The 23,941-nt window shown below is 37.8% G+C and overlaps 1 protein-coding gene across 20 annotated transcripts in view; it reads left to right on the forward strand.

Moving 5' to 3' along the window:
- The window catches only part of STRADA (STE20 related adaptor alpha), a 35,216-nt gene extending 29,814 nt beyond the window's left edge, over positions 1-5,402 (forward strand). For 18 of the 20 annotated variants that reach the window (XM_074260860.1, XM_074260852.1, XM_074260858.1 and 15 more), the window contains 7 exons: positions 383-491; positions 599-722; positions 1,937-2,108; positions 2,724-2,828; positions 3,398-3,639; positions 4,068-4,110; positions 4,432-5,402. In XM_074260860.1, coding sequence (XP_074116961.1) covers positions 383-491; positions 599-722; positions 1,937-2,108; positions 2,724-2,828; positions 3,398-3,639; positions 4,068-4,110; positions 4,432-4,584 — 948 coding nt within the window. In that variant the 3' untranslated portion in view covers positions 4,585-5,402. Of the gene's footprint in view, positions 1-382; positions 492-598; positions 723-1,936; positions 2,109-2,723; positions 2,829-3,386; positions 3,640-4,067; positions 4,111-4,431 lie in introns of those variants that run through there. The other 2 variants (XR_012481155.1, XM_074260866.1) reach the window with 2 other exon arrangements.
- Positions 5,403-23,941: the final 18,539 nt, after the last annotated feature.

The following is a 23,941-nucleotide window of genomic DNA, read 5'->3' on the forward strand; positions in this document are numbered from 1 at the left end:
AAAAATAAAAATGGAAATTTAACAACCACAACAGCAGCAACCAAAAAACTCCCCACAACCCAGAGGTTATTGAAAACAGTGGTTTATTTTTTTTCTCATCCAAATTCATGGGACCCCTGAAATCTATCAACAAATCTTTGGGGGAGGTAAGGGGTTGATAATTTTTTTTGTCTGTATATCTAGGACTAAAATAGGTTATGCTGTATTTCTAAAGTATTGAAGAAGTCAACTTGTAGCAATGGAGCAGGAATTCTCTTATGTTTTGAAGGGAACTCTCCAAGGTTCTTTTAAAGCTAGTTCACAGCAAGATCATTACTTATCTTGAGAACTACTTTCGTGGTTTTTCTTGGCTTTGATTCTCACTGTTACCCATTCTTTTCAGGGAGAACTTCATGTCTCTAAGCTCTTCAACCATCCCAACATTGTGCCATATCGAGCCACTTTCATTGCTGACAATGAGCTATGGGTTGTCACTTCCTTCATGGCATATGGTCAGTGGGAAGAAATCTCTTCTATTAAAACTAAAAATCCTTTTGTTTGTAAATCATATTCACTCATTTACTTATTACCCATCTCCTACCTGTATTTGTTTCTTCAGGTTCTGCAAAGGATCTCATCTGTTCACAATTCATGGATGGCATGAATGAGTTGGCAATTGCCTACATCTTGCAAGGAGTTTTAAAGGCACTAGACTACATCCATCATATGGGCTATGTACACAGGTACAGAGAGACCTGGGCCTGGGGAGTTTTCTACTTTGCTAAGGATATCTAGAATTATAACTCCTGACACCAAGTTTCTGACCCTGTTTCTAACTTGATAGATTAGAAAATTCCTTATGCCAAACCTACATTTGCCTTTCAACAATATTCAATCAGTTCTGCTCTCTGGAGCCAAGCTGAACAAATGTAAACTTTCCTTGTGACAAGCTTCAGATACTTAATGACAGCTGCTACGTTTCCCTAAGTCTTTTCTTCAAACAGTCCTAGGCCAGATCCTTCTCCAGCCTATTTTCTCTCCTCTGGACATCCTCCAGCTTATCAATGTCTTCTCTAAAACATAGCTCCAGAACCACACACAGTATTTCTGATGTGGTATGACCAGATGGGGTAAAGTAGACGATGATTCCTTAAGGCATCCTGAGGTCACTTTTACTTTCTTGGCTATTATATTGAACGTGCCCCCAGATCTTTTTCAAACAGATTACTGCCTGGCCAAACATGTTTCCCTGTTCTTGTACTTGAAATTATGAGCCAAGAGGAACCTTGAAGGACTTTTTGCCTGATCTCATTTTACAGATGGAGAAGCCCTTGAAGGTTACATGACTTTAACCAAGTTCACAAGTAGTTAATTATTAGACATGGGGTCTTGTGAAGTGTGTTTGTTGAGCTCAAATGTTAATTAAAATTCCTGCTAAGTGTCATATTATTAGATTGAGCCTAATGTTATGGACTGTCAGCATGTTTTCGAATCCCAATTCTTCCATCTGGTCATCCTGCCCAGCTTTATATCATCTGAAAATTCTATAAAAGTCAGTAGGTATAATGAGGCAAATCACTATCCCTTTATATAGGCTAGTTTTCCTGTCTTGTAAAGAGGAATGATGACTTGGGCTGAGGAACTGTGACTTCAAGTTAATAAAAGAGATAGTTTTTCCCTTTTCACCACAGCTTAGTACTATGCATTATTTATGGTGATCATTTGGCTGTTATACTTCTTGGTAAATGGATCCTAGAACATGTGTGTGCATTGAGTATGGTGCTGTCTCTGAGGCCTGATAAGTAGGGAGCAGTTGGAGGGGGGAGAGGGAGGAAGTCAGCCTTCCTCCTTACTTGTGGGAGGAAACTAACTTGCACAAACCTTCAGATTAATGGATTTGAAAGGAAAGTTTCTTTGGAATTCCATTGTCCATGTGACCACATGACACCTTCTGTAGGAGTGTTAAAGCCAGCCACATCCTGATCTCAGCTGACGGGAAGGTCTACCTGTCAGGCCTTCGCAGCAGTCTCAGCATGATCAGCCATGGTCAGCGGCAGCGAGTTGTTCATGACTTCCCCAAATACAGCATCAAGGTCCTGCCTTGGCTCAGTCCTGAGGTTCTCCAGCAGGTATGGACACTGGACTCTGGGGATCCCACCTTTAGATTACCAAAAGATAATAAAGCTTTCAGACCGGATTGGGATTGGAAAGAATGAAAGAATATTCTTGGTCAGACTAGCCTTCATTTTAGAGAGACAGCTCAATGACTAATTGACTGTTTTCCACATTTTACAGGAAGACTTAGGCTTTTCTTTTCTGGTAGTCCCAAAGTTAGATGTAATGACTTCTTTCTTTTGTGGCCTTTGTCTTTATTTTCCTCTCATCACAAAGGTCTGCTGGACTAGGGGAGAGTAGCAGAAACACAGGGCTCTGCCTTAAGGAAAGAGATAGCATTTGGTAATTCCCATGAGATAAGAAATTGTTTGGATTGACTCTGGAAACCCAGTAGCCCAGTATTTCTTTCTACTTTTAGCCATCAGAAACCATTTGTTCCTTTTAAAATAATGTAACAGCTCATCAGCAGTTAACTCTCTTTCCAATAAAATGGGCAAGCAATACTTCAGTAGCTGGTGCTGTTTTTGAGATTAGCATTCTTTTCCTTTCCCTGGTCCTTATCCCCATCCCTAAGAGCAGAGACCAAGGCTCCAGATGGAGTGACCTGTGGCTGTTCTCTCCTGACTTAGAATCTTCAGGGTTATGATGCCAAATCTGACATCTACAGTGTGGGAATCACAGCCTGTGAGCTGGCCAATGGCCACGTCCCCTTTAAGGACATGCCTGCCACCCAGGTAAGTCCAGATTGCCTGGCTCCTCTACTCCTGACCTGCCCCGACCTTGCTTGCTCTGCTGCCCCTGCTCAGAATTGTCTCAGGAAGGAGCACCACAAGAAGCTGTGAATAGGAAGTTTTTGAACCAAACTGAAATTTTACTTAGAGCACTTTGGGGATTGGGGAGGAATAAATCCTGTGATTAGAAGTGGAATTGTTACTGCCCCAACTATGGGGCAGAGTTCTGTTGCTAGAGGTTCTTTATTCTTTATGTATGGAATAAAGGTCTAGATCTTTCTTGCTGTGGAAAACAGAAGACATAATCCTCCTTTCCAGCTCCTTTTTGAGGTAACCCATTTACCTAGCTCTAGTGGACAGTACTGCTCTAAAGAAGTTAAGCTTATCCCACTTTCCCCATCCATTTCCTTATTCATAAAAGTTCCCATTTGTGCATTATGGCATTTTGGGGGGGAAGGGAAGATCCTTTAAGCTCAATTTCCAGGGCTGCTGAAGAGTCCTAGTTTTAATGTTGGTGGGGCAGAAATCATGTAACATTTTGTCAATTAACTAATCAAACAGGCCTTTCACAGATGCTTCTGGAAAAGCTAAATGGAACAGTACCCTGCCTGCTGGATACCACCACCATCCCTGCTGAGGAGCTGACCATGAATACCTCACGTTCAGGGGCCAACTCTGGCCTAAATGAGAGTCTTGCTGCCAGCACGACCCGGAACTCAAATGGGGACTCCCCTCCACATCCTTACCATCGCACTTTCTCACCACATTTCCACCACTTTGTGGAGCAATGTCTACAACGCAGTCCTGACCTCAGGTAGCCTACGCTTCTTAAGCTTGGGCTTAGGCAGGGAGTTAGGGTAGAAAGGCATGCTTTTTAAAAATTAGAAGATCCTGGACTTCAGCTCCCAGCTTGGGAGTTGTGGTAGGTTGGAAATTTATATCTTCTCTGATAAAGGACTTCATTCCTTAACAACAACAACAACAACAACAAAAATCAGGATTCAGTGGGGATTGAGATGATAGTGAACATGCTTTTTAAAAGCAAAAATAGAAAACTTTAATTGCTATCTCTCCTTGTCATTGTGATTAAGGCAGGCAGGCAGGTAGGCAAGGTGTGAGTGGCAGAACTGTGGGAGCAACCTCTTTACACCCCAAGTCTCTCAGAATATACTCCTGAAGATGTCTGGATAAAATTCTAACCCAGGACAGCTGAGGTAACAAGGCTTTTTCTTCTCTCTATAGGCCGAGTGCCAGCACCCTACTGAACCATTCTTTTTTCAAGCAGGTACTGTAGCCCCTTTCCTTATTTTCACAGTTTATATTCACAAGTTTATTTTCACTTGACCAGAGTTTTAACAATCACTTACTACCTTTTTAACTGAATATCCTAAGATATTATCTCCAACTTCCTTAGGGATAGGAGAAGTTGCTTGATGAATTCAAGGAGCATTTAAAACTTTAAATTTAAAACAGTTTTCATTTTCCATAGCTTCCACTTAAGAGTTACAATTTTCTTAGAGAGTTTCTTGGTTTAAGGGCCTTTCTGTTCCTCTCATACAGTTTTCTGTTCTAAAAAGCATTTTGAAAAAAATTTTTTTTTCCCCAGATTAAACGACGTGCCTCAGAGGCCCTACCTGAATTGCTCCGCCCTGTTACGCCCATCACCAACTTTGAAGGCAGCCAACCCCAGGACCCTAGTGGTATCTTTGGCCTAGTATCAGGCCTGGATGAGCTGGAGATGGACGACTGGGATTTCTGATCCCCTGGAAGCTGTTTGTTCCCCAAATCCCTGAAGACTTGAGGGGGTGTGGGGCCATTCCTAAGGGTTAGGGCTTTCATGCCCTCCTGAATACAGATTGTGTGGAAAGTAAGGACAGTTCTGATGAGAGAACTGACTGCTTTCTGGTTGGGGGAGGTGGTTGGGGCTTGGCATCCTGCCCTTTGATGCTCCAGGGCCAGAGGGTACAAGTGAATTTCAGTCAAAAGCAGCCAAGCATCTGACAGTCTCTCTGAGGTTTAATTCACCTCTGTCAGAGTCTGAGAGGGAATGGGAAAGAGGATGGAGGGGAAAGATGTTTTGGGCCTTGAAGGCTGAAGCCTGATTCCTAGAATTCCTAGAGCTAATCAAGGGAGCTATATTCCCTATCTTTTCTAACCCCTTCTCCTACCTACTTTTACCCTGGGACAGGTTAGCATCTTCCATAGAGAGAGAAAAATTGAGTTACCCAGTCTCCCTCTGAAACCCTCTTTTAGAGCAGAAGAGAGGGTTTGTTTTTTAATCCTTATTAATCTCCTATCATCCTGCTGTAGCAGGGACAGCTCGATCTAGCACAAACCTCTACTAAGGCTCAGGGTCCTGACATTTTAACCTTAGAGCCTGTATTGTCTTCCTGCAGGTCACCTGGGTTCCCAACCTTTCCCTGCCAATAGTGAGCCTTCTCAGAGCCACTGGCCACCTGCCTTGGTGCTTTCCCCAAAGGCCATTTGTGGCTTCTGGGTTTAACCTAAGGCTTAATCTCTCCAGCTATTTGTTAGTTTTGTTGCCAACAAAAATTAAAATTTTCAATGAGTCCATGAGGTGTGACATCCTTTCCTTTTTTTCTCCTACCAACTCAGGGATTGCAGCAATTCTTTCTGTTCTTTGCTTACAGCCATTGACATGTTGGTTAAAAACTATTTCCAATCTTGTATTTTCATTCAGAAATAAGTGATGGAAAGGCATAGTCCTCTTTGATAAACTCCCAGATTAGGGATATAGCCTTGTCTAATAAACGATTATAGACTTGTTATCCATTTGTTTAACTGAACCATTTTGGAAATTGTAGGATCTACTTACTTCCCTCTGCCTTCCCCCAGGCTGGGGAGCATCAGGTGTGAAACCCAGGCCTGTAGAATCCTTACCCATTAGTAGAGGAATTGATAGAAGATTCTGTTACTCTAGCAATTTCTCAGGGGGAGGGAGTGCAGTGGATAGAGGGCCAGGCCTCAAACATGCCCTAGCTCGGTGACCCTGGGGACGTTACTTCATCCTGTGTGCCTCAGTTTCTTCATCTGTTAAATGACCTGGAGAAAGAAATGCAAACCACTCCAGGATCTCTGCCAAGAAAGCCCAAAATGGGATCATAAAAAGTCAGGCACTGAACAAATGATTTAAGCCCTTTCCTTTTACCTAACTCATGAGACAAATACCACAAGTATTTTGCTTATTTACTATCCCTACTTTAATTTTATTTGCCCTGTTTTGATTCATGATTCAATAACATTTCATGATTTGCTTCTGCATCAGAGCAAGAATTTTGAACCCAGATCTCCCTGGCCTCCAAAAGTCTAAAAGCTCTTCCCTTTAGATCATGCTTCCTTTTGGGGCAACATCCCTTGTCTTCAGTGCCTTCTTGCACTGCCCCCCCCTTGCCAACTGCATTTATTGGTTCTTCAGGATAAGAAAAAGCTGCTAATCTTACATTTCTCTTCTCTTTCTCTGTAATATGCAGGTCTTCATGGCCACCCTTGTGCCAGGTCTGGTACTTCACCTTCCCTTCCTATGAGTTATACAGGAAAGCACTAACCATGCTCCTTACTCTCCTTTAAACATAACACCTAAAGTGCCACTTGGGAGAGTATTCTGAGGCCAACTACAAGAGCTTTTTGCCAGCAGGACATATGTAGGGAATAGAGGAGCATTGGACATTGAAAGGAGAAGCAAACACTACTGGTAGTTAAGGTAAAAGGGCAGACAGAAAATCCTGAAAATGGACTTTATCTTTTCCCATGAGACCCAGCCCCTTTTAAAAATCAACTCTTTTGGAGAAAAGGGCAATATCCCCATATAAAGAGAGATCTTTAATCCTCTGCATCATGTGCTCCACATACAACCTCTTTCCATTATACATTTAGCAAATACATGATTTTGTGTAGGGACCCTAGCTACCACCCACTCTTCCCTTGTTTTAGTGATTTTTTTCCTCCAAAATGTGACAGTATATCTACAAAAGTTTTAAATTAAGGTCCTGAGACTCTGAATATAAGGAGTATCTATGGAGTGAGGTGGGGAAATTTGAAATGATTAAGGAAGTAGCTGTTTCCCCTTGGTATACTTCAAAGTTTAAAATTGCCCGAAATTAAGGATCGCTGATCATACTTAAGAACTGTTCTCCCTGCCCAAGGCCCATCCCATCCCCCTGTCCAGTTCCTCCTGTGGAGGCAAGTTCCCTTTTATTAACCCCATTTCAGCCCTAGTTCCCTCTTTCTTCCTTCTGCCTTTCATACCATTCAATATCCATGTTTTTCTTAGCAGTACCTTAAGCTGGGTTGAATTTAACACATGTTAAGCCCCTCTGGTGAACAAGGCACTGTTCTAGGCATTAGGCCAACTTCTTCCAGGAGTTTGGGCCCTATGGCTGCACCTGGGACGCTTGGTGCTTTCATGAGACTCGGTGTAGGGCAGACTAAGTGACACCCAGTGGGGCCCAATGCTCTTCAATGTCACTTTTACTTTCCATCCCACACTGTGTCTTAGCAGAGCAGGCTGCCTGCAAAAGGTTCTGGGACGGAGCTCAGAATGAGCATAAAACATTCTCTTCATTCTCACATTTGAGGGAGAAAAGCTCGTTAGTTCATGGAGTCAGGGAAGTGTGTATATAGGGTCCAGAGAAGAACCCAGACACTCCTACCTAGCCAAGAGGAGGGGCTGACCCACATTGTTTCTTGGTAGTGTGTGGGTTGAGCTTTGTAGCTCCTAGCTCTATTCTTGTTACATTATGTGGGAACAAGCTACATTAAGCCTGTTTCGTGAGCCAGCCTTGAGCCCAGTTCAAGCAAAGCAAGATTCTTTGGCTCCCATGGATATCATCTTCCCCCAAAGAATAGAGATTTTTACAGCTTGAGAGGTCAGCCTCCTATTCGTGAAGTAGAAAGACCATTGGACTTGAGATCCAGAAGACCTGGTTTCAAATCACAGGTCTGAAGCTTATTTGTCGTATTATCCTAGACAAGTCAGACTCATCCATTAAAAAAAATGTTTGCTTTGCCATCCAAGGTGGTTGTCTGATTTCAGTCAATCTGAACTATGAAATGAAATTACAATGGAGACACTTCCATTGCAGTGGAATCCTCTTATCTTGCTTGTTCTAAATGTCCTGTTTTTATATAATTAAACGGATAAAGAAATTTGCTGGGTCAATGTATAAGAACTGTAACATCAGATCTAATTTAACAGGGACAGGAAGGAACAGAAGATAAATAATACTATACCCAGAATTCAGGAGACCTAAGTTACAGTGTCAATACTGTCACTAGCTAGATAAACTCGAGTCAAGCCATTTTTAATCAAGGCATTTAAGTCCTCCCTAACTCCCTTTGCTGAAATATAAATTCAACAAGGATGGGGGGTAGCCCCAACAGGAATAAAGAAATATGGATGGGGACGGGACTAGTTGGCCACAGATTAATAAATAGCTCTAGAGCTGGAAGAGAACTCATCAGCACTTGTGAATTTGTTGAATTTTAAATGTTTGTGGGATATCCAGGAGTAAACTGGAAGTGTGAGACTTGGGATTTAGGAAAGAGATTTGAGCTTCACTTATGGATCTGAGAACCAACAACTGAACTTGTGGGAATGGGTAAAATCCCAAAGGGAAAAGATAAGAAGGGCTTGGAGGACAGGAGATGGATGATCTACCAAAGGAGATGGAGGAGAGGTAGACAGCAGTTTTGGAATATCCAGTAAAGATTATCCAGAGTATCAAAAGGTGAAGAAAGGTTACCAAGAAAGAAAACAGGAAGAAAAAGTCATACATTTTATCAGTTGGAAAATATGTGGTAATCTTTAAGAGAAAAATTTATAGAGAGTAGGATCAGAGATAGATGACAGTTGAGAAGTGAACGTTGGTGGGGAGGAAGTGGAAACAGCAAATACAAATGATTCTAGGGGGTTGGCCATGAAAAGTATGATTTAGGTTAATAACGAGGGAATAGCAAGATTAAGTGAAACTTCTTTAGTGGGGAACACATGGATGGATGCCTGAGTGTGTAGGCAGATAATCTTAGAAGACCATAGTGATTGCAAGTGGGGGGCTGGAGGAGGAAAAATGAGCAATGAGGCAAGTCCCAGAGGGAACGAAATTAAGAGCACTAGTTAGTTGTGCTTAGGGCCAGTCCACTCCTATTGCATTAACCTTGGCTAATGAGAGCATCTATTGCATCCTCTTGGCAAAGAACATCTACTTCATCCTCTAGAGACTGCAAAAAAAAGGAGAGAACTGAATGTTTTGGTGTTGGAATAAAATTGAAGGACTCCCAGAAGTCTAATTTTCTTAGTAAAGGACCATTTGCTGAAAGAGAAGAGATTAGAGGTGGTTTGTAGGACTTGTGGAGGAGATTTGAAAGAATTGCTGCAGGATGTATTGTAGTCACTTGGAGAATAAAAGGCTTGTCATACAATAAACATGGATTCATAATGGACCCAAACTACACCATTTCATGTTTCCTCCAAATATTCCTTTAGAGTAATCAGAGGAGGATAATAGTGGCCCAAAGCTCACTACAGGTAGAATACAAAGGCAGACCTATTTTGGAATGAGATGAATATCATTGTAAATATTGAAGTTCCCAAGGTTACTAAGGGCAGGACTTGGGATGAAAAAATCTGAGTGTGCTATTGGACTCGAGATTGGAGCAAAAGGATCTGAATTAGATAAAATGGATGAATGATGCGAACTTCACAGAGGAGATTAGTGAATGATGAAAGCAAATGAAGGCTTCTGGGGAACAGCAGAGGACAAGGGCTGCTGTGGAGGGGCAAGAGGGAAAATGTCTTCCCAAGAAATCCATGAGCACTAAAAGAAAGTGGGAGAGGAAGAATATGTTACTAGCAGAACAGTGAAAATAGGACTTGGGGAGAGATTGGCTGGAGCTGAATATGAATGAGATCTTGGGAAGAGGTAGCAAAGAAAGCAGGTTTTAATCTGGGGGAGTTAGAAATGGATATGACAGATCTTCTGGGAAAGGAACTTGAAATACCCAGCTCTGCACACTTAGTATATGAAATCATTGTTTCCTCATCTATAAAATGCAGTAAATGTATGTGGTGATTACTAAGGTCCCTTGCAGATTAAAAACTAGAATGCTGTAATATAGAGGTAAAGAGATGCCATAATTCAAAGAGAGAGAGCAAGATATGAAAACAATTAGGATGCCAGAAAAACTGAAGTGAAAATAAAAGAGCTACCCTTATTAATCTCTAGGAGAAATATAAGTAGGAAAGATCCCGTTCAGTGGGAGTTACAGGATAAGGTTAGCATCGTGAAGAAGGTGGCACTGAGTGAGGTCTTAAAAGAAGGAAAAGCCTTCAAGAAATGGAGATTGGGGAGAGTCAGTTCCACATACGGAGTAGAGCAAAGCAGAAAGAGGAGGAGGTGGGGAGGGATCCAGTTTCAGTGGAGTGTAAAATTAGAATGGAAGTAGCTCAGTGAACCTAGAAAGGTTAGCAGCAAAATTTTGTAAGTCCTAAAGGCCAGAATGAAGAATGTATACTTGATTAGGTGACCACTGGAGAGCCACTGAAGATTTTTTTAATATAAAAGTGATGTGATAGCAAAATGATTAAGGGGTGTGTTGAGAAGGATAAATAGATTAAAGATGTAGGGGAGAATAAAGAAAAGACAAGAAACTAGTTAAAAAGCTATTCATAGTCTAGGTGGGGAGAAATGAAAATTTGAACTTAGGTAGTTTATGGGGAAGTTGAGAGAGAAACAAATTCAAGAGAGATGGTAGACTTAAAAGATTTTGATGAAAGGTGAGGAATGGAACATGATCAAAGTTATGGTTATAAGTCTGAATATCTGGCAAGAATAAGGTGGCACAATGTATTTGCAGCCAGGAAGACTAGAGTTCAAATCCTACCTCAGTCACTTAACACCTTTTTTCAATTTCTTTATCTGTAAAATGGTACTAACAAAAGTATCTAATGGAGCTCTTATGAGGATCAAATAGGAAAATATATGTAGAGTACTTTGAAAACTTTCATTATCAAAAAAGAGGATGATGAATTTAGTTTTCAACAATATAACTTTGGGGACATGATATCTAGATATGTCCAGTAAGCAACTGGAAATACAAGACTGGAGCTCTGGAGAGATATTAGGACTATAGAAATAGAGTGGGGATTCAAAGCAATCCCAATAAACTTTGGACAGAAAATGCCATCTGCATCCAGAAAATGAAATAAAAGAGACTGAATGTAAATCAATACTTGCTATGTTCACTTTTTTCTATTTTTTTATTTCTCCCATGGTTTTTCTTACTCCAATTTTTCTCTCCCAACATGATTCATAAAGCAATGTTTGTTAAAAATAAAAATAAAAAATTTTATTGAGATAACAAAAAAAAAAAAATAGAGTGAAGAATCATCTGACTGTAGGCTATATTTAGACTCCAATAGAGTGGGAACAGAAACACAAGAGAAGGGAAAAAGAGTGCAAACAGAATCTTGTTGAAAATGAATTTGAAAGCAGGAATCAGAAGCAAGAGAAGAACAATGCTATAGGAGTCCAGATAAGAAGATTCCAAGAAAGATGAAGTGGACCAGTTACATGCCATAGAGCAGTCCAGAAGGAGAAGGGCTGAAAAAACTGGATTTATCTAATGAGGCCCTGTCCCATTTTTTATAACTATATTCCCAGAGCCTAGCACAGAATCTGGTACACTCTAGGTGATCAATAATTTGTTTTTTGTTTTGTTTTGTTTTGTTTTTCCATAGCTTTGTTGTCTGAAGGGATGTTGTATCATATATTTCAACCTCCTGGCTTTACAGATGGAGAGGTTGAGGCAAACAGAAGTTGTGATTTGGCCAAGGTCTTAATAAATTCTTTATAATTAACTGAGTGGAATTATGGGGAGAAAGAGGCAGAAAGTTTAAAAGATTCATTTCTGTAGTTTGGCATTGAAGAGGAAGAAAATTTCCAAAGGAGTTGGCAAGATTAAATAAAAGTTTGCCTCTGTGTGTGTGTTTTAAGATAGAGGAAACCTAAGCATATTTCTAGTAAAGCAGTGGTTCTTAAACCTTTTTTTTTAATCTCAAGAATGGTTTTGAAAGTCTGATGAAGCCTTCTTAGAATAGTGTTTTCATGTAATGGAAAGAAAAGCTAAATTTTTAATGTTTTATGATTACATGTGTGTATGACTTGTAACTATCTCAAGGAAGGGATGGAAAGTGGTAGAGAACTTGGAACTCAAAATTTTAAAAAATGAATGTTAAAAATTGTCTTTACATGTGATTGGGGGAAATAAATTTTTTTTAAAAAAAAGCTAAATTTTATAGCTTAGTGAAAATAAAAATATTTTTCTAATCATCTGAGTTCTTGGATCCTCTGAAATGTATCCATGGACCTCAAATGAAGAACCCCTTTATTCAAAAAACTAAATAAAGAAGGAGAGATTGAAGATGCAGAAAAGAGAAGATAATTCAGGAAGCAAGGGCACAGAAAAGACAGGAAAGAATATCAACCATACAAATGGAACCTTCATTCAGAAGGGGGATGATCAGTCCCTTCCTAGGAGGAAAGAATACAGGTAACTATTTAGAGTTTTAAAAGAGTCAAGGAAAGTTGAGGTAGGTGGCATCACGGATTTCCTCAGAAAATCTACCAAAAGTAAGGAATGGAATTGAGGCTTTTAAGAAGGAAAAATAAAATGTGAAGCAGCTGCTGTAGAGAAAAGTATAGACGAGTTTGTTTATTACCATGCATTGGTGAAGGCCCAATTGAATGTAGGCAATTTGTTGTCATTTCCATTAATAGCATCAGCTAATTACTCAGCAGCAGGAAAGATGAGAGGAGTTACCCAGAAGTAAACAAGGGATTCAAGGATGGGGGGAAAAAACCAAAACAATATTGAATTAACTAATCATAAGGCTTAATGCTTACACAAACAACTAAGGCCAAGATGTAGTTGGATAAATAAAAGAATCAGAATGAGAGAGAAGTAGAAGAGTTTATGGTCCAAGAGGAGAATTTGAGTTTTCAGAATTTTGGAATTAAAACAATGTATAAATTGATTATGATAACCAACATTTACATAATGCTAATATGATATTATTATTTTTAGTCATTGTTTGACTTTCCATGACCCCATCTGGGATTTTCTTAGTAAAAATATTGAAGTAGTTTGCCATTTTCTTCTCTAGTTTATTTTACAGATTAGGAAACTGAGGCAGAGTGAAGTGATTGTCCAGTCTCACATAGATAGTAAGTGACTGAGGTTGGATTTGAATTCAGGTCTCCCTGATTCCAGGCCCAGCACTCTATCCACTGTGCCACGTAGCTGCCTTATATTTTTGTATTATAAATATATAGGAAATATCTAAGGTAGGAATCAAATTCAGATCTTGACTAAAGTATGCTACAACACTTAGCTGCTTTTTAAAAGAAGGTCATAAGCGTTCAAGTGCAAGAAATTGCAGAGATGGGGATTTTCACAGAATTTCAAAGACAAGGGAAGTCTCATGTCTGAACAGGAATCCCTTCTACAAACATCACCAACAACTGATCATTCAGCTTCCACGTGAAGACTTTGTGATAAGGAACCTGTTTCTTCCGCTGGCACCATATTTCACTCTGTAGTTGCTCTAACTTGCTATATTTTCTTTATGCTGAAGCTGAAATTTGTTTCTGAAACTTCTCATTGCTTTTAATTTCTACCTTCTGAGTTTAAGAAAATGAATCTAATCTTTTTTTCTTTAAAACAGCCTTTCAAATACTTGAGCTGCTATTATGCTATCTTCCCATGCACTACCCTACTACTGAATTTCCTTTTTTCCAGGCTAAATATTCTCAGTTTCTTTTTTTTCCTGTCATTTTAAGATTTACAAAAATGCTTTTTGACATGATTTCTAGTCCCCCCTAGTTGGTGTGCTCTGGATGTGCTACATCTTGTTAATGTCCATATAAAATTTGATGACCAGAACTGCACACATCCCTCCAGCCACACAGTACACTGTACAATGGGATTATCACCTGATTGGTTTTTCTATTAATGTAATGTAATGTAAGTGTGCCTTCCAAGACACACTTGTGACTCATTGATTTTTCAGACCCTTAAAACCTCCAAATCTTTTTCACATGTATTTTTGCTTAGGCATGTCTCCTGTCTCCAGTATCTGTGCCATTTACATTTTGAAGTTCAGTACATTTACCTTTTAAATTTCCTCACTTTTAGAACATTTGAGTCTAGCCATTTGAGTCTTCTGGATTGCAATTCTGTTAAACATGTTAGCCATCCCACACAGACCCAGTGTCATCTATGAGAAACTTCAAAATAAACATTAAGAGGATCATGAAAATGGATTCTGCCAAAATCAACTAGAAAAACTAATTATAATTAGATCATGGCTGGGACAATATCAGAAAAAGCAGAAGAGGTTGTTAAGCGATATTAACAAATCTTAAGGGTCAGAATTGAATGTCCCTTTGGAGTAAGGAATGCACTTTTTATTGTTGACAGATCATTTCATTCTAAGTGATCCTATTAGGGATTTTCTTGGCAGATACTGGAATAGTTTTCTATTTCTCCAGCTCATTTTTCAGATGAGGGAACTGAGGTAAAGTGACTTGCCCAGGATCACACAGCTAATAAGTGTCTGAAGCTGGGTTTGCACTTAGGAAAAAGAGTCTTTCTGACTCCAAATTGGCACTCTATTCACTGCTAATGTATATACACACAATGAATATACCACCTGAAACCTCTACTGAGAATGGGGAAGCAGGTATGGGTTCTAAAATCAATTATATCGCTTCAAAAGGTGTAGCTATAGAAATTTAATTCCATATTCATACTGGACTCAATGGTATCATACATGCTTTCAAGGCTTCTTCTATTTATTTGCCCTGTAACTTGAGCAAAAAGGCCAGTCTAGCTGGACCACAGAATGCAATGCTCTCTCCCATTATTGCAACTCATCTTCCTCGTGGCCTCAGGAAGAGGTAAACTCACTACTATCTCAGTATGAAGAGCAACTTGCCTCCTCCGGTCAGAATACACTCCCATCAGATATTCTTTTTCTAACTTCTGAACCGCTATAGAAACTAGTGTTTGGGCTTGTTGGTAGAAAGGGCCCTCCCAGGGTTTCCTTTAAGCAACATCTCAAATGCTGTAAGTAGGCATATGGTTTAATCTGTTGGAATTAAATTTCTAGACAATTGCATCTTATAACAAGGCTAGAAAGTTAGGTTAGATTCAGGTCCTCCTGACTTCAGGGCTGACGAAAGTTCAAGAATTTCAAGGGAATTAATTAATGAAGAGAAAAGCAAATGAAGGTGGCCTAGCTGAGCCAAATCTAAAACTAGATTATAAAGCAGTGGTCACCAAAACCATTCGGTACTGGTTAAGAAATAGAATAACCAATCAGTAGAATAGGTTAGGTTCACAGAACAAAATAGTCAATGACTATAGCAATCTAGTGTTTGACAAAACTAATGGCCCCAGCTTTTGGGATAAGAATTCACTATTTGATAAAAACTCCTGGGAAAATTGGAAACTAGTATGGTAGAAACTAGGCATTGACTTACACCTAACATTGTATGCTAAGATAAGGTGGAAATCATCTAGACATAAAGAATAATATTATAAATTAGAACGTAGGACTCTAGAAACCTGCTCACAGAGAAAAGGATTTACAGAAAAAGAAACCTTCTCCCACAGAAGGATTACAATTGAGAGACGACAGAACATTTACATTTTGGCGCCCAAACGTGGGGCAAGAACTTATTCTGAGTCCTTCAGAGGAACTAGTGGCAGACTTGACATTTTGGCGCCCGAACAGGGACTTATTACCCAGGAGATGTAAATATAATTACTACTTCAGCCTATTCAATAGGTGTGGCACAAAGAATTGCCACAGCCCAAATAAAATTTGCAGCCTCTAATATTTATCAGCTCTTTTTTTTTTTTTTTTTTTTTTTCTGAGGCTGGGATTAAGTGGCTTGCCCAGGGTCACACAGATAGGAAGTGTTAAGTGTCTGAGACCAGATTTGAACTCAGGTCCTCCTGAATTCAAGGCTGGTACTCTATCCACTGTGCCACCTAGCTGCCCCTATTTATCAGCTCTTTAAGGAACTTCAAGAGCAAGTGAGAAAGCATCCAGGCAAGATTTATATCTTGCATGTCCACTCACATAGTGGACTTCCAGGTCTTATTTTTGATGGAAATTCAAAGGCAGATAGCCTTTTAACTATGCTAGCCAGTATTCCTTTATTTCAGGAAGCCTAAGAATCTCATTCTAAATATCATCAAGCTGCTTGGGCAACTGAGATTATACCCAAAGAGCCTTTAGAAAGTCAGTACTCTGATGTGATCTATCAGCCAAAAAGTAATCACATGGAAGAAAGGGATTACCTGATAAGTCAGCCAAAAAGCAAAAAGATAGCAGAAAATGGATTATACTTGGGGAGAATATGGGTCTTTTAAACCAACAGGGCAGTGTCCAGTGCAAACAGCTCCAATGTAATTGCCAGATGATGAGAAGAGATTTAGAAAGTGGTAAATTAGATAGGTTAACTGCCTGGGAGAAAGGGTTTGCTTGTATTTCTTCAGATGAAGAAGGAATCATATGGGTGCCAACAAGTCATATTTGCCTTGTCCATCAGAGAAAGACAGAAAAAGAGAAAAACCTCAAAACAAAGAAGATCTAAGAAACATCTGACACTGAAAGAGCATGGTTAATAAGAAGACTGTTAAAGATTCCCTAACACAAGATGAGACTATTGTAGGACTTTAAAACTTGCAGGAATTATTGGATTTCTTACACATGAACTAATGGACAATGGAGTTATGGACATGTATAAATTCTCAATTTATGATTATTTGATCATGTTATTTGTTACATCACTTCTAGCATGTGTTATGTTACTATGTATTAATGTAATTTATGTAATTATGTGTAATATCTCCCATATTGATGGATTTATGTATACCTTTTTCAAGATCATGACCACCCTATATTCTAAATCAAAAGAAAGGGGGAGATGTTAGATTCTTACTAGGTGGTAAGTCAGTAGTTGGCAATTCTCTAGCTCAGAGTTCACACCTTTAGTTCAAATCTTTAAGGGAGTTTACAACTTTGAAGGAATACTTTAAAGGAGCTTGCTCATTGGTCACTAAGGAGTTCCCACAAGCCCCTGGGAGTACCCACAAGCCCATTCTCTAGGAGGATAAAAAGAGGAACATTGAGTCTGAAAGATGGAGTCTAGATTGGGATAAAAACAAGACTTCCTGGGAGAACTTTAGGGAAGCTCGAGGAGATTCAGAGCCAGGATTCAGGAAGAAGAGGATTTGAGATTCTACCTTCGCTCTGGCTGGAGGCTCCAAAAGCCTCCCAAGAAACCTGCTCACAGAGAAAAGGATTTCCAGAAAAAGAAACCTCCTCCCAGAGAAGGATTACAATTGAGAGACTACAGAACATTTACATTTTGGCGCCCAAATGTGGGGCAAGGATTCTGAGCCCTTCGTAGGAGCTAGTGCGGATCTGACACAGACCTGTGGAGGAAGAAGGAATTTTTTTTAAATTTTATTTTATTTAGATTTTTTTTTCACAGTATATATGCATGAGTAATTTTTTAAAATAATATTATCCTTTGTATTCATTTTTCCAAATTATCCCCCCCTCCCTTCATTCCCTCCCCCCGATGACAGGCAATCCCATACATTTTACATGTGTTACAATAAAACCTAGATACAATATATGTGTCTAAATACCACTTTCTTGTTGCACATTAAGCATTAGATTCTGAAGGTATAAGTAACCTGGGTAGATAGACAGTAGTGCTAACAATTTACATTCACTTCCCAGTGTTCCATCTCTGGGTGTAGTTATTTCTGTCCATCATTGATCCACTGGAAGTGAGTTGGATCTTCTTTATGTTGAAGATATCCAGGAAGAAGGAATTTGTGACCAAAGAAGAACTAGAGATCATTATTGATCACAAAATAATAATTTTGATTATATTAAAATGTTAAAAAGTGTACAAACAAAACTAAGGCAGACAAGATTAGAAGGGAAGCAAAGTGGGGAAATAGCTTTACATTTAAGGGTTTTGATAAATGCCTTATTTCTAAAATATATAGAGAATTGACTCAAATTTATAAGAATTCAAGCCATTCTCCAATTGATAAATGGCCAAAGGATATGAACAATTTCAGATGAAGAAATTTTAATTTCCTCATCATATGAAAAAATATTCCAAATCACTATTGATCAGAGAAATGCAAATTAATACTATTCTGAGATACCACTACACACCTCTCACGTTGGCTAAGATGACAGGAAAAAATAATGACGAATATTGGAGGGGATGTGGGAAAACTGGGACATTATTGATGGAATTGTGAATGGATACAACTTTCCTGGAAAGCAATCTGGAATTATGCCTAAAGAGTTAACAAACTATGCATACCCTTTGACCCAACAGTGTTTCTACTGGGCATATATCCCGAAGAGATAAAGGAGGGAAAGGGACCTGTATGTGCCAAAATGTTTGTGGCAGCCCTTTTTTGTAGTGGCAAGAAACTGGAAATTGAATGGATGCCTATCAATTGGAGAATGGTTGGGTAAGTTGTGGTATATGAATGTTCTGAAAGAAAAAATCAGCAGGATGATTTCAGAAAGGCCTGGAGAGATTTGCTTGAACTGATGCTAAGTGAAATGAGCAGAACCAGAACACTTCAACAAAAATACTATATGATGATCAATTCTGGTAGAAATGGCTCTCTTCATATATTCTGATGGAAGTGGATATCTTCAACATAAAGAAGATCCAACTCACTTCTAGTTGATCAATGATGGACAGAAACAACTACACCCAGAAAAGGAATACTGGGAAGTGAATGTAAGTTGTTAGCACTACTGTCTATCTACCCAGGTTACTTATACCTTTGGAATCTAATACTTTTTTTTTTATTTTATAATTATAAATTTTTTGACAGTATATATGCATGAGTAATTTTTTTATAACATTATTCCTTGTATTCATTTTTCCAAATTATCCCCTCCCTCCTTCTACTCCCTCCCTAGATGACAGGCAATCCCATACATTTTATATGTGTTACAATATAACCTAGATACAATATATGTGTGTAAATCCCATTTTCTAGTTGCACGTTAAGTATTAGATTCCAAAGGTGTAAGTAACCTGGGTAGATAGACAGTAGTGCTAACAATTTACATTCACTTCCCAGTGTTCCTTCTCTGGGTGTAGTTGTTGGAATCTAATACTTAACGTGCAACAAGAAAATGGGATTTACACACATATATTGTATCTAGGTTATACTGTAACACACATAAAATATATGGGATTGCCTGTAATCTAGGGGAGGGAATAGAGAGAGGGAGGGGAAAATTTGGAAAAATGAATACAAGGGATAATGTTATTTAAAAAAATTACTCATGCATATATACTGTCAAAAATTTTTATAATTATAAAATAAAAAAATAAACAAATTAAAAAAAAAAAGAAATGGCTCTCTTCAACAATGACATGATTCAAACCAGTTCCATTTATTTGATGATGAAGAGAGCCATCTAGACCCAGAGAGAGGACCATGGGAATTGAGTGTGGAATACAACATAGCATTCTCAGTCACTCTGTTGTTATTTGCTTGGATTTTGTTTTCTTTCTTTCTTTCTAGATCTGATTTTTCTTGTGCAGCAAAATAACTGTATAAACATATATATATATATATACATGTATATGTATATATATACATGTATATATATATATATATATATATGTTGGATTTAACATATGCTTTAACATATTTAATATGTATCAGTCTACCTGCCATCAAAGGAAGGAAGTGAGAGGAAGGAGGAGAAAAGTTGGAACAGAAGGTTTTGCAAGGGTCAGTGTTGAAAAATTACTCTCATATAAGCTTTGTAAATAAAAAGCTTTAAATAATTTTTAAAAAAAAAGGTTGGGAAGCACTTTTTATATGCTTTGCTTTTTATTAATTTTATAATTATAACTTTTTTTTGACAGTACATATGAATGGGTAATTTTTTACAACATTATCCCTTCCACTCACTTCTATTCCAAATTTTACCTTCCTTCTCTCCACCACCTCCCCTAGATAGTAGGCAGTCCCATACATATTAAATATGTTATAGTATATCCTAGATACAATATATGAGTGCAGAACCAAATTTCTTGTTGCACAGGAAGAATTGGATACAGAAGGTAGAAATAATCTGGGAAGAAAAACAAAAATGCAAACAGTTTACACTAATTTCCCAGTATTCCTTCTCTGGGTATAGTTGATTCTGTCCATCATTGATCAATTGGAACTTAATTAGATCTTCTCTTTGTTGAAGATATCCACTTCCATCAGGATACATCCTCATACAGTATCATTGTTGAAGTGTATAATGACCTCCTGGTTCTGCTCATTTCACTCAGCATCAGTTCATGTAAGTCTCTCCAAGCCTCTCTGTATTCATCTTGCTGGCCATTTCTTACAGAATAATAATATTCTATACCATTCAAATACCATAATTTACCCAACCATTATCCAATTGATGGGCATCCATTCGTTTTCCAGTTTCTAGCCACTACATAAAGGGCTGCCACAAACATTTTGGCACATACAAGTCCCTTTCCCTTTAGTATTTCTTTGGGATATAAGCCCAGTAGTAGCACTGCTGGATCAAAGGGTATGCATAGTTTGATAACTTTTTGGGCATAATTCCAGATTGCTGTCCAGAATGGTTGGAATCTTTCACAATTCCACTAACAATGTATCAGTGTCCCAGTTTTCCCACAGCCCTTCCAACATTTGTCATTGTTTTTTCCTGTCATATTAGCCAATCTGACAGGTGTGTAGTGGTATCGCAGAGTTGTCTTAATTTGCATTTCTCTGATCAATAGTGATTTGGAACACTCTTTCATATGAGTGGAAATAGTTTCAATTTCATCATCTGAAAATTGTCTGTTCATATCCTTTGACTATTTATCAATTGGAGAATGGCTTGATTTCTTATAAATTAGAGTCATTTCTCTATATATTTTGAAAATGAGGCCTTTATCAGAACCTTTAATTGTAAAAATATTTTCCCAGTTTGTTACTTCCCTTTGAATCTTGTTTGCATTAGTTTTGTTTGTACAAAAGCTTTTTAATTTGATGTAATCAAAATTTTCTATTTTGTGATCAATAATGATGTCTAGTTCTCCTTTGGTCACAAATTCCTTCCTCCTCTGCAGGTCTGAGAGGTAAACTATCCTATGTTCCTCTAATTTACTTATGATCTCGTTCTTTATGCCTAAACCATGGACCCATTTTGATCTTATCTTGGTATGTGGTGTTAAGTGTGGGTCCATGCCTAATTTCTGCCATACTAATTTCCAGTTTTCCCAGCAGTTTTTGTAAAATAATGAATTCTTATCCCAAAAGTTGGGATCTTTGGGTTTGTCAAACACTAGATTGCTATAGTTGTTCACTATTTTGTCCTGTGAACCTAATCTATTCCACTGATCAACTAGTCTATTTCTTAGCCAATATCAAATGGTTTTAGTGACTGCTGCTTTATAATATAGTTTTAGATCAGGTACAGCTAGGCCACCTTCATTTGATTTTTTTTTTTTCATTAATTCCTTTGAAATTCTCGACCTTTTGTTCTTCCATTTGAATTTTGTTATTTTGTTATTTTAATGACCTAGAAGGTCATTAAAATAGTTTCTTGGGAGTCTGATTGGTATAGCACTAAATAAATAGATTAGGGAGTATTGTCATCTTTATTATATTCGCTTGGCCTATCCAAGAGGACTTAATATCTTTCCAATTATTTAAATCTGACTTTATTTGTGTGGAAAGTGTTTTGTAATTTTGCTCATATAATTCCTGACTTTCCTTTGGTAGATAGATTCCCAAATATTTTATACTATTGGCAGTTATTTTAATGGAATTTCTCGTTGTATCTCTTGCTGTTGGATTTTGTTGGTAATGTATAAAAATGCTGAGGATTTATGTGGATTTATTTTGTATCCTGGGGAAATATTTTTTAAAAAAGCCAAATAGAAGAGTTTTATATCTGATTCTACAGATAATAATGAGTGATTGGAATTTATTGATTAAGGGAATGATATGTTCATACTTTTAATTCAAAAATGTCATTTAGACTAATTGCATGGAGGATGAATTGGAGAGGGAAGACAAGGCAGGATCTTGTAATAATCCAGTAATGAGGGCTTGGTGACATGGTGACTATGTGAGTAGAGAGGAGGCAGTTGAAAGATGTAGTTATAGAAATAGCAAGACTGGGCAACTGAAAGATACCAGAGCAGGAGTGGAGAGGAATGGGTAATGGCGAGGTTGTAAACCTGGGAGGCTGAAAGAATGGCTCTACCCTGAAGAGAAAAGGGGAAGTCTCAAAATGGGACATTCAATTTAAGCTTTTTTTTTTTTTTTTTTTTTTTTTTTTCTGAAGCCGTATTTTAACTCAGGTCCTCCTGATTTCACAGGCCTGATTTCTGCTGTGCTGTGTCTAGCTGCCCAAAATTTAAAACTTTTGACAAACTGTTGGAAATAGGCAATAGATGCTCAAGAGAGAGAGACCTGGGCTAGATATATAGGTATTAGAATCATTTGCATAAGTGCTACTACTGGGCTTATATCCCAAGGAAATACTAAAGAAGGGAAAGGGACCTGTATGAGCTAAAATGTTTGTGGCAGCCCTTTTTGTAGTGGCTAGAAACTGGAAAATGAATGGATGTCCTGGGTAAATTATGGTATATGAATGTTATGGAATATTATTGTTCTGTAAGAAATGACCAACAGGAGGAATACAGAGAGGCTTGGAGAGACTTACATCATGATGCTGGGTGAAATGAGCAGAACCAGGAGATCATTATACACTTCAACAATGATACTATATGAGGATGTATCTGATGGAAGTGGATATCTTCAACATAGAGAAGAGCTAATCCAATTCCAGTTGATCAATGATGGACAGAATCAGCTACATCCAGAAAAGGAACACTGGGAAATGAGTGTAAACTGTGAGCATTTTTTTGGTTTTGTTTTGTTTTTCCTCCCAGATTATTTTTACCTTCCGAATACAATTCTTCCTTTGCAACAACAACCACCACAAAATTCGGTTCTGCACATATATATTGTACCTAGGATATACTATAAGATATTTAATATGTATGGGAATGCCTGCCATCTAGGGGAGAGGGTGGAGGGAAGGAGGGGAAAAATTCGGAACAGAAGAGTGTACAAGGGATAATGTTGTAAAAAAAAAATTACCTATGCATATGTACTGTCAAAAAAAAGTTATAATTATAAAAATTAATTTAAAAAAAGAATCATTTGCATGTAGAAATTAATTAAATCTTTAAGTAGTGATGAAACTGCCAAGTGAAAGAGACCTATAACAGAATCTTGGAATACACAGGAAAAAGAGCAGTTAAGAGTGTCAAAATATATTATGACCAGGTTTGCAAATTATTAATAACATTTAAAAAATGGAACAAAATAAACATTTCTGTAAAGATCTATACACAAATAAAATATACATACAAATAATACAAATAGATTAATATAATAAAATACAAATACATATATACTATGTATAATTTGCTGTCCCCTCCAAATATGCTTATCTTTTTCCTCCTCTCCCACCATAAAGATGGCTACCATTAGACCAAATAAATATATATATATATATATAATATATATACATACATATATAATTATTCTATATATATATATATATAGTTATCAATTTTTTCCCTAGGTGCAAATAGCATCTTTTATCATATATTCTTGGTTTTCAATTTGTGAACTAATAATAGTCAAAATGATTTAGTCACTTAAAATGATTTATTTTTATTTTTTTACTTAAAATCATTCTTAAATAACATTGCTATTACTGTATACAATGTTCTATTGGTTCTGCTCACTTCACTCTACATCATTTTGTGCAAGTCTTTTCAGCCTTTTCAAGATTATGATTGAACTCATTTCTTATAGCACAATAGTATTCCATTACAATTTAATCTCAGTTGAGTACTGAAGTTTGGAATCTAGAATGCAGAATTGAAAAAAAGAATGAGAAGAAAGAAGTAGAGGTAACA

This window comes from Sminthopsis crassicaudata, chromosome 4 (assembly GCF_048593235.1).
Source record: "Sminthopsis crassicaudata isolate SCR6 chromosome 4, ASM4859323v1, whole genome shotgun sequence".
Classification (NCBI taxonomy): domain Eukaryota; kingdom Metazoa; phylum Chordata; class Mammalia; order Dasyuromorphia; family Dasyuridae; genus Sminthopsis; species Sminthopsis crassicaudata.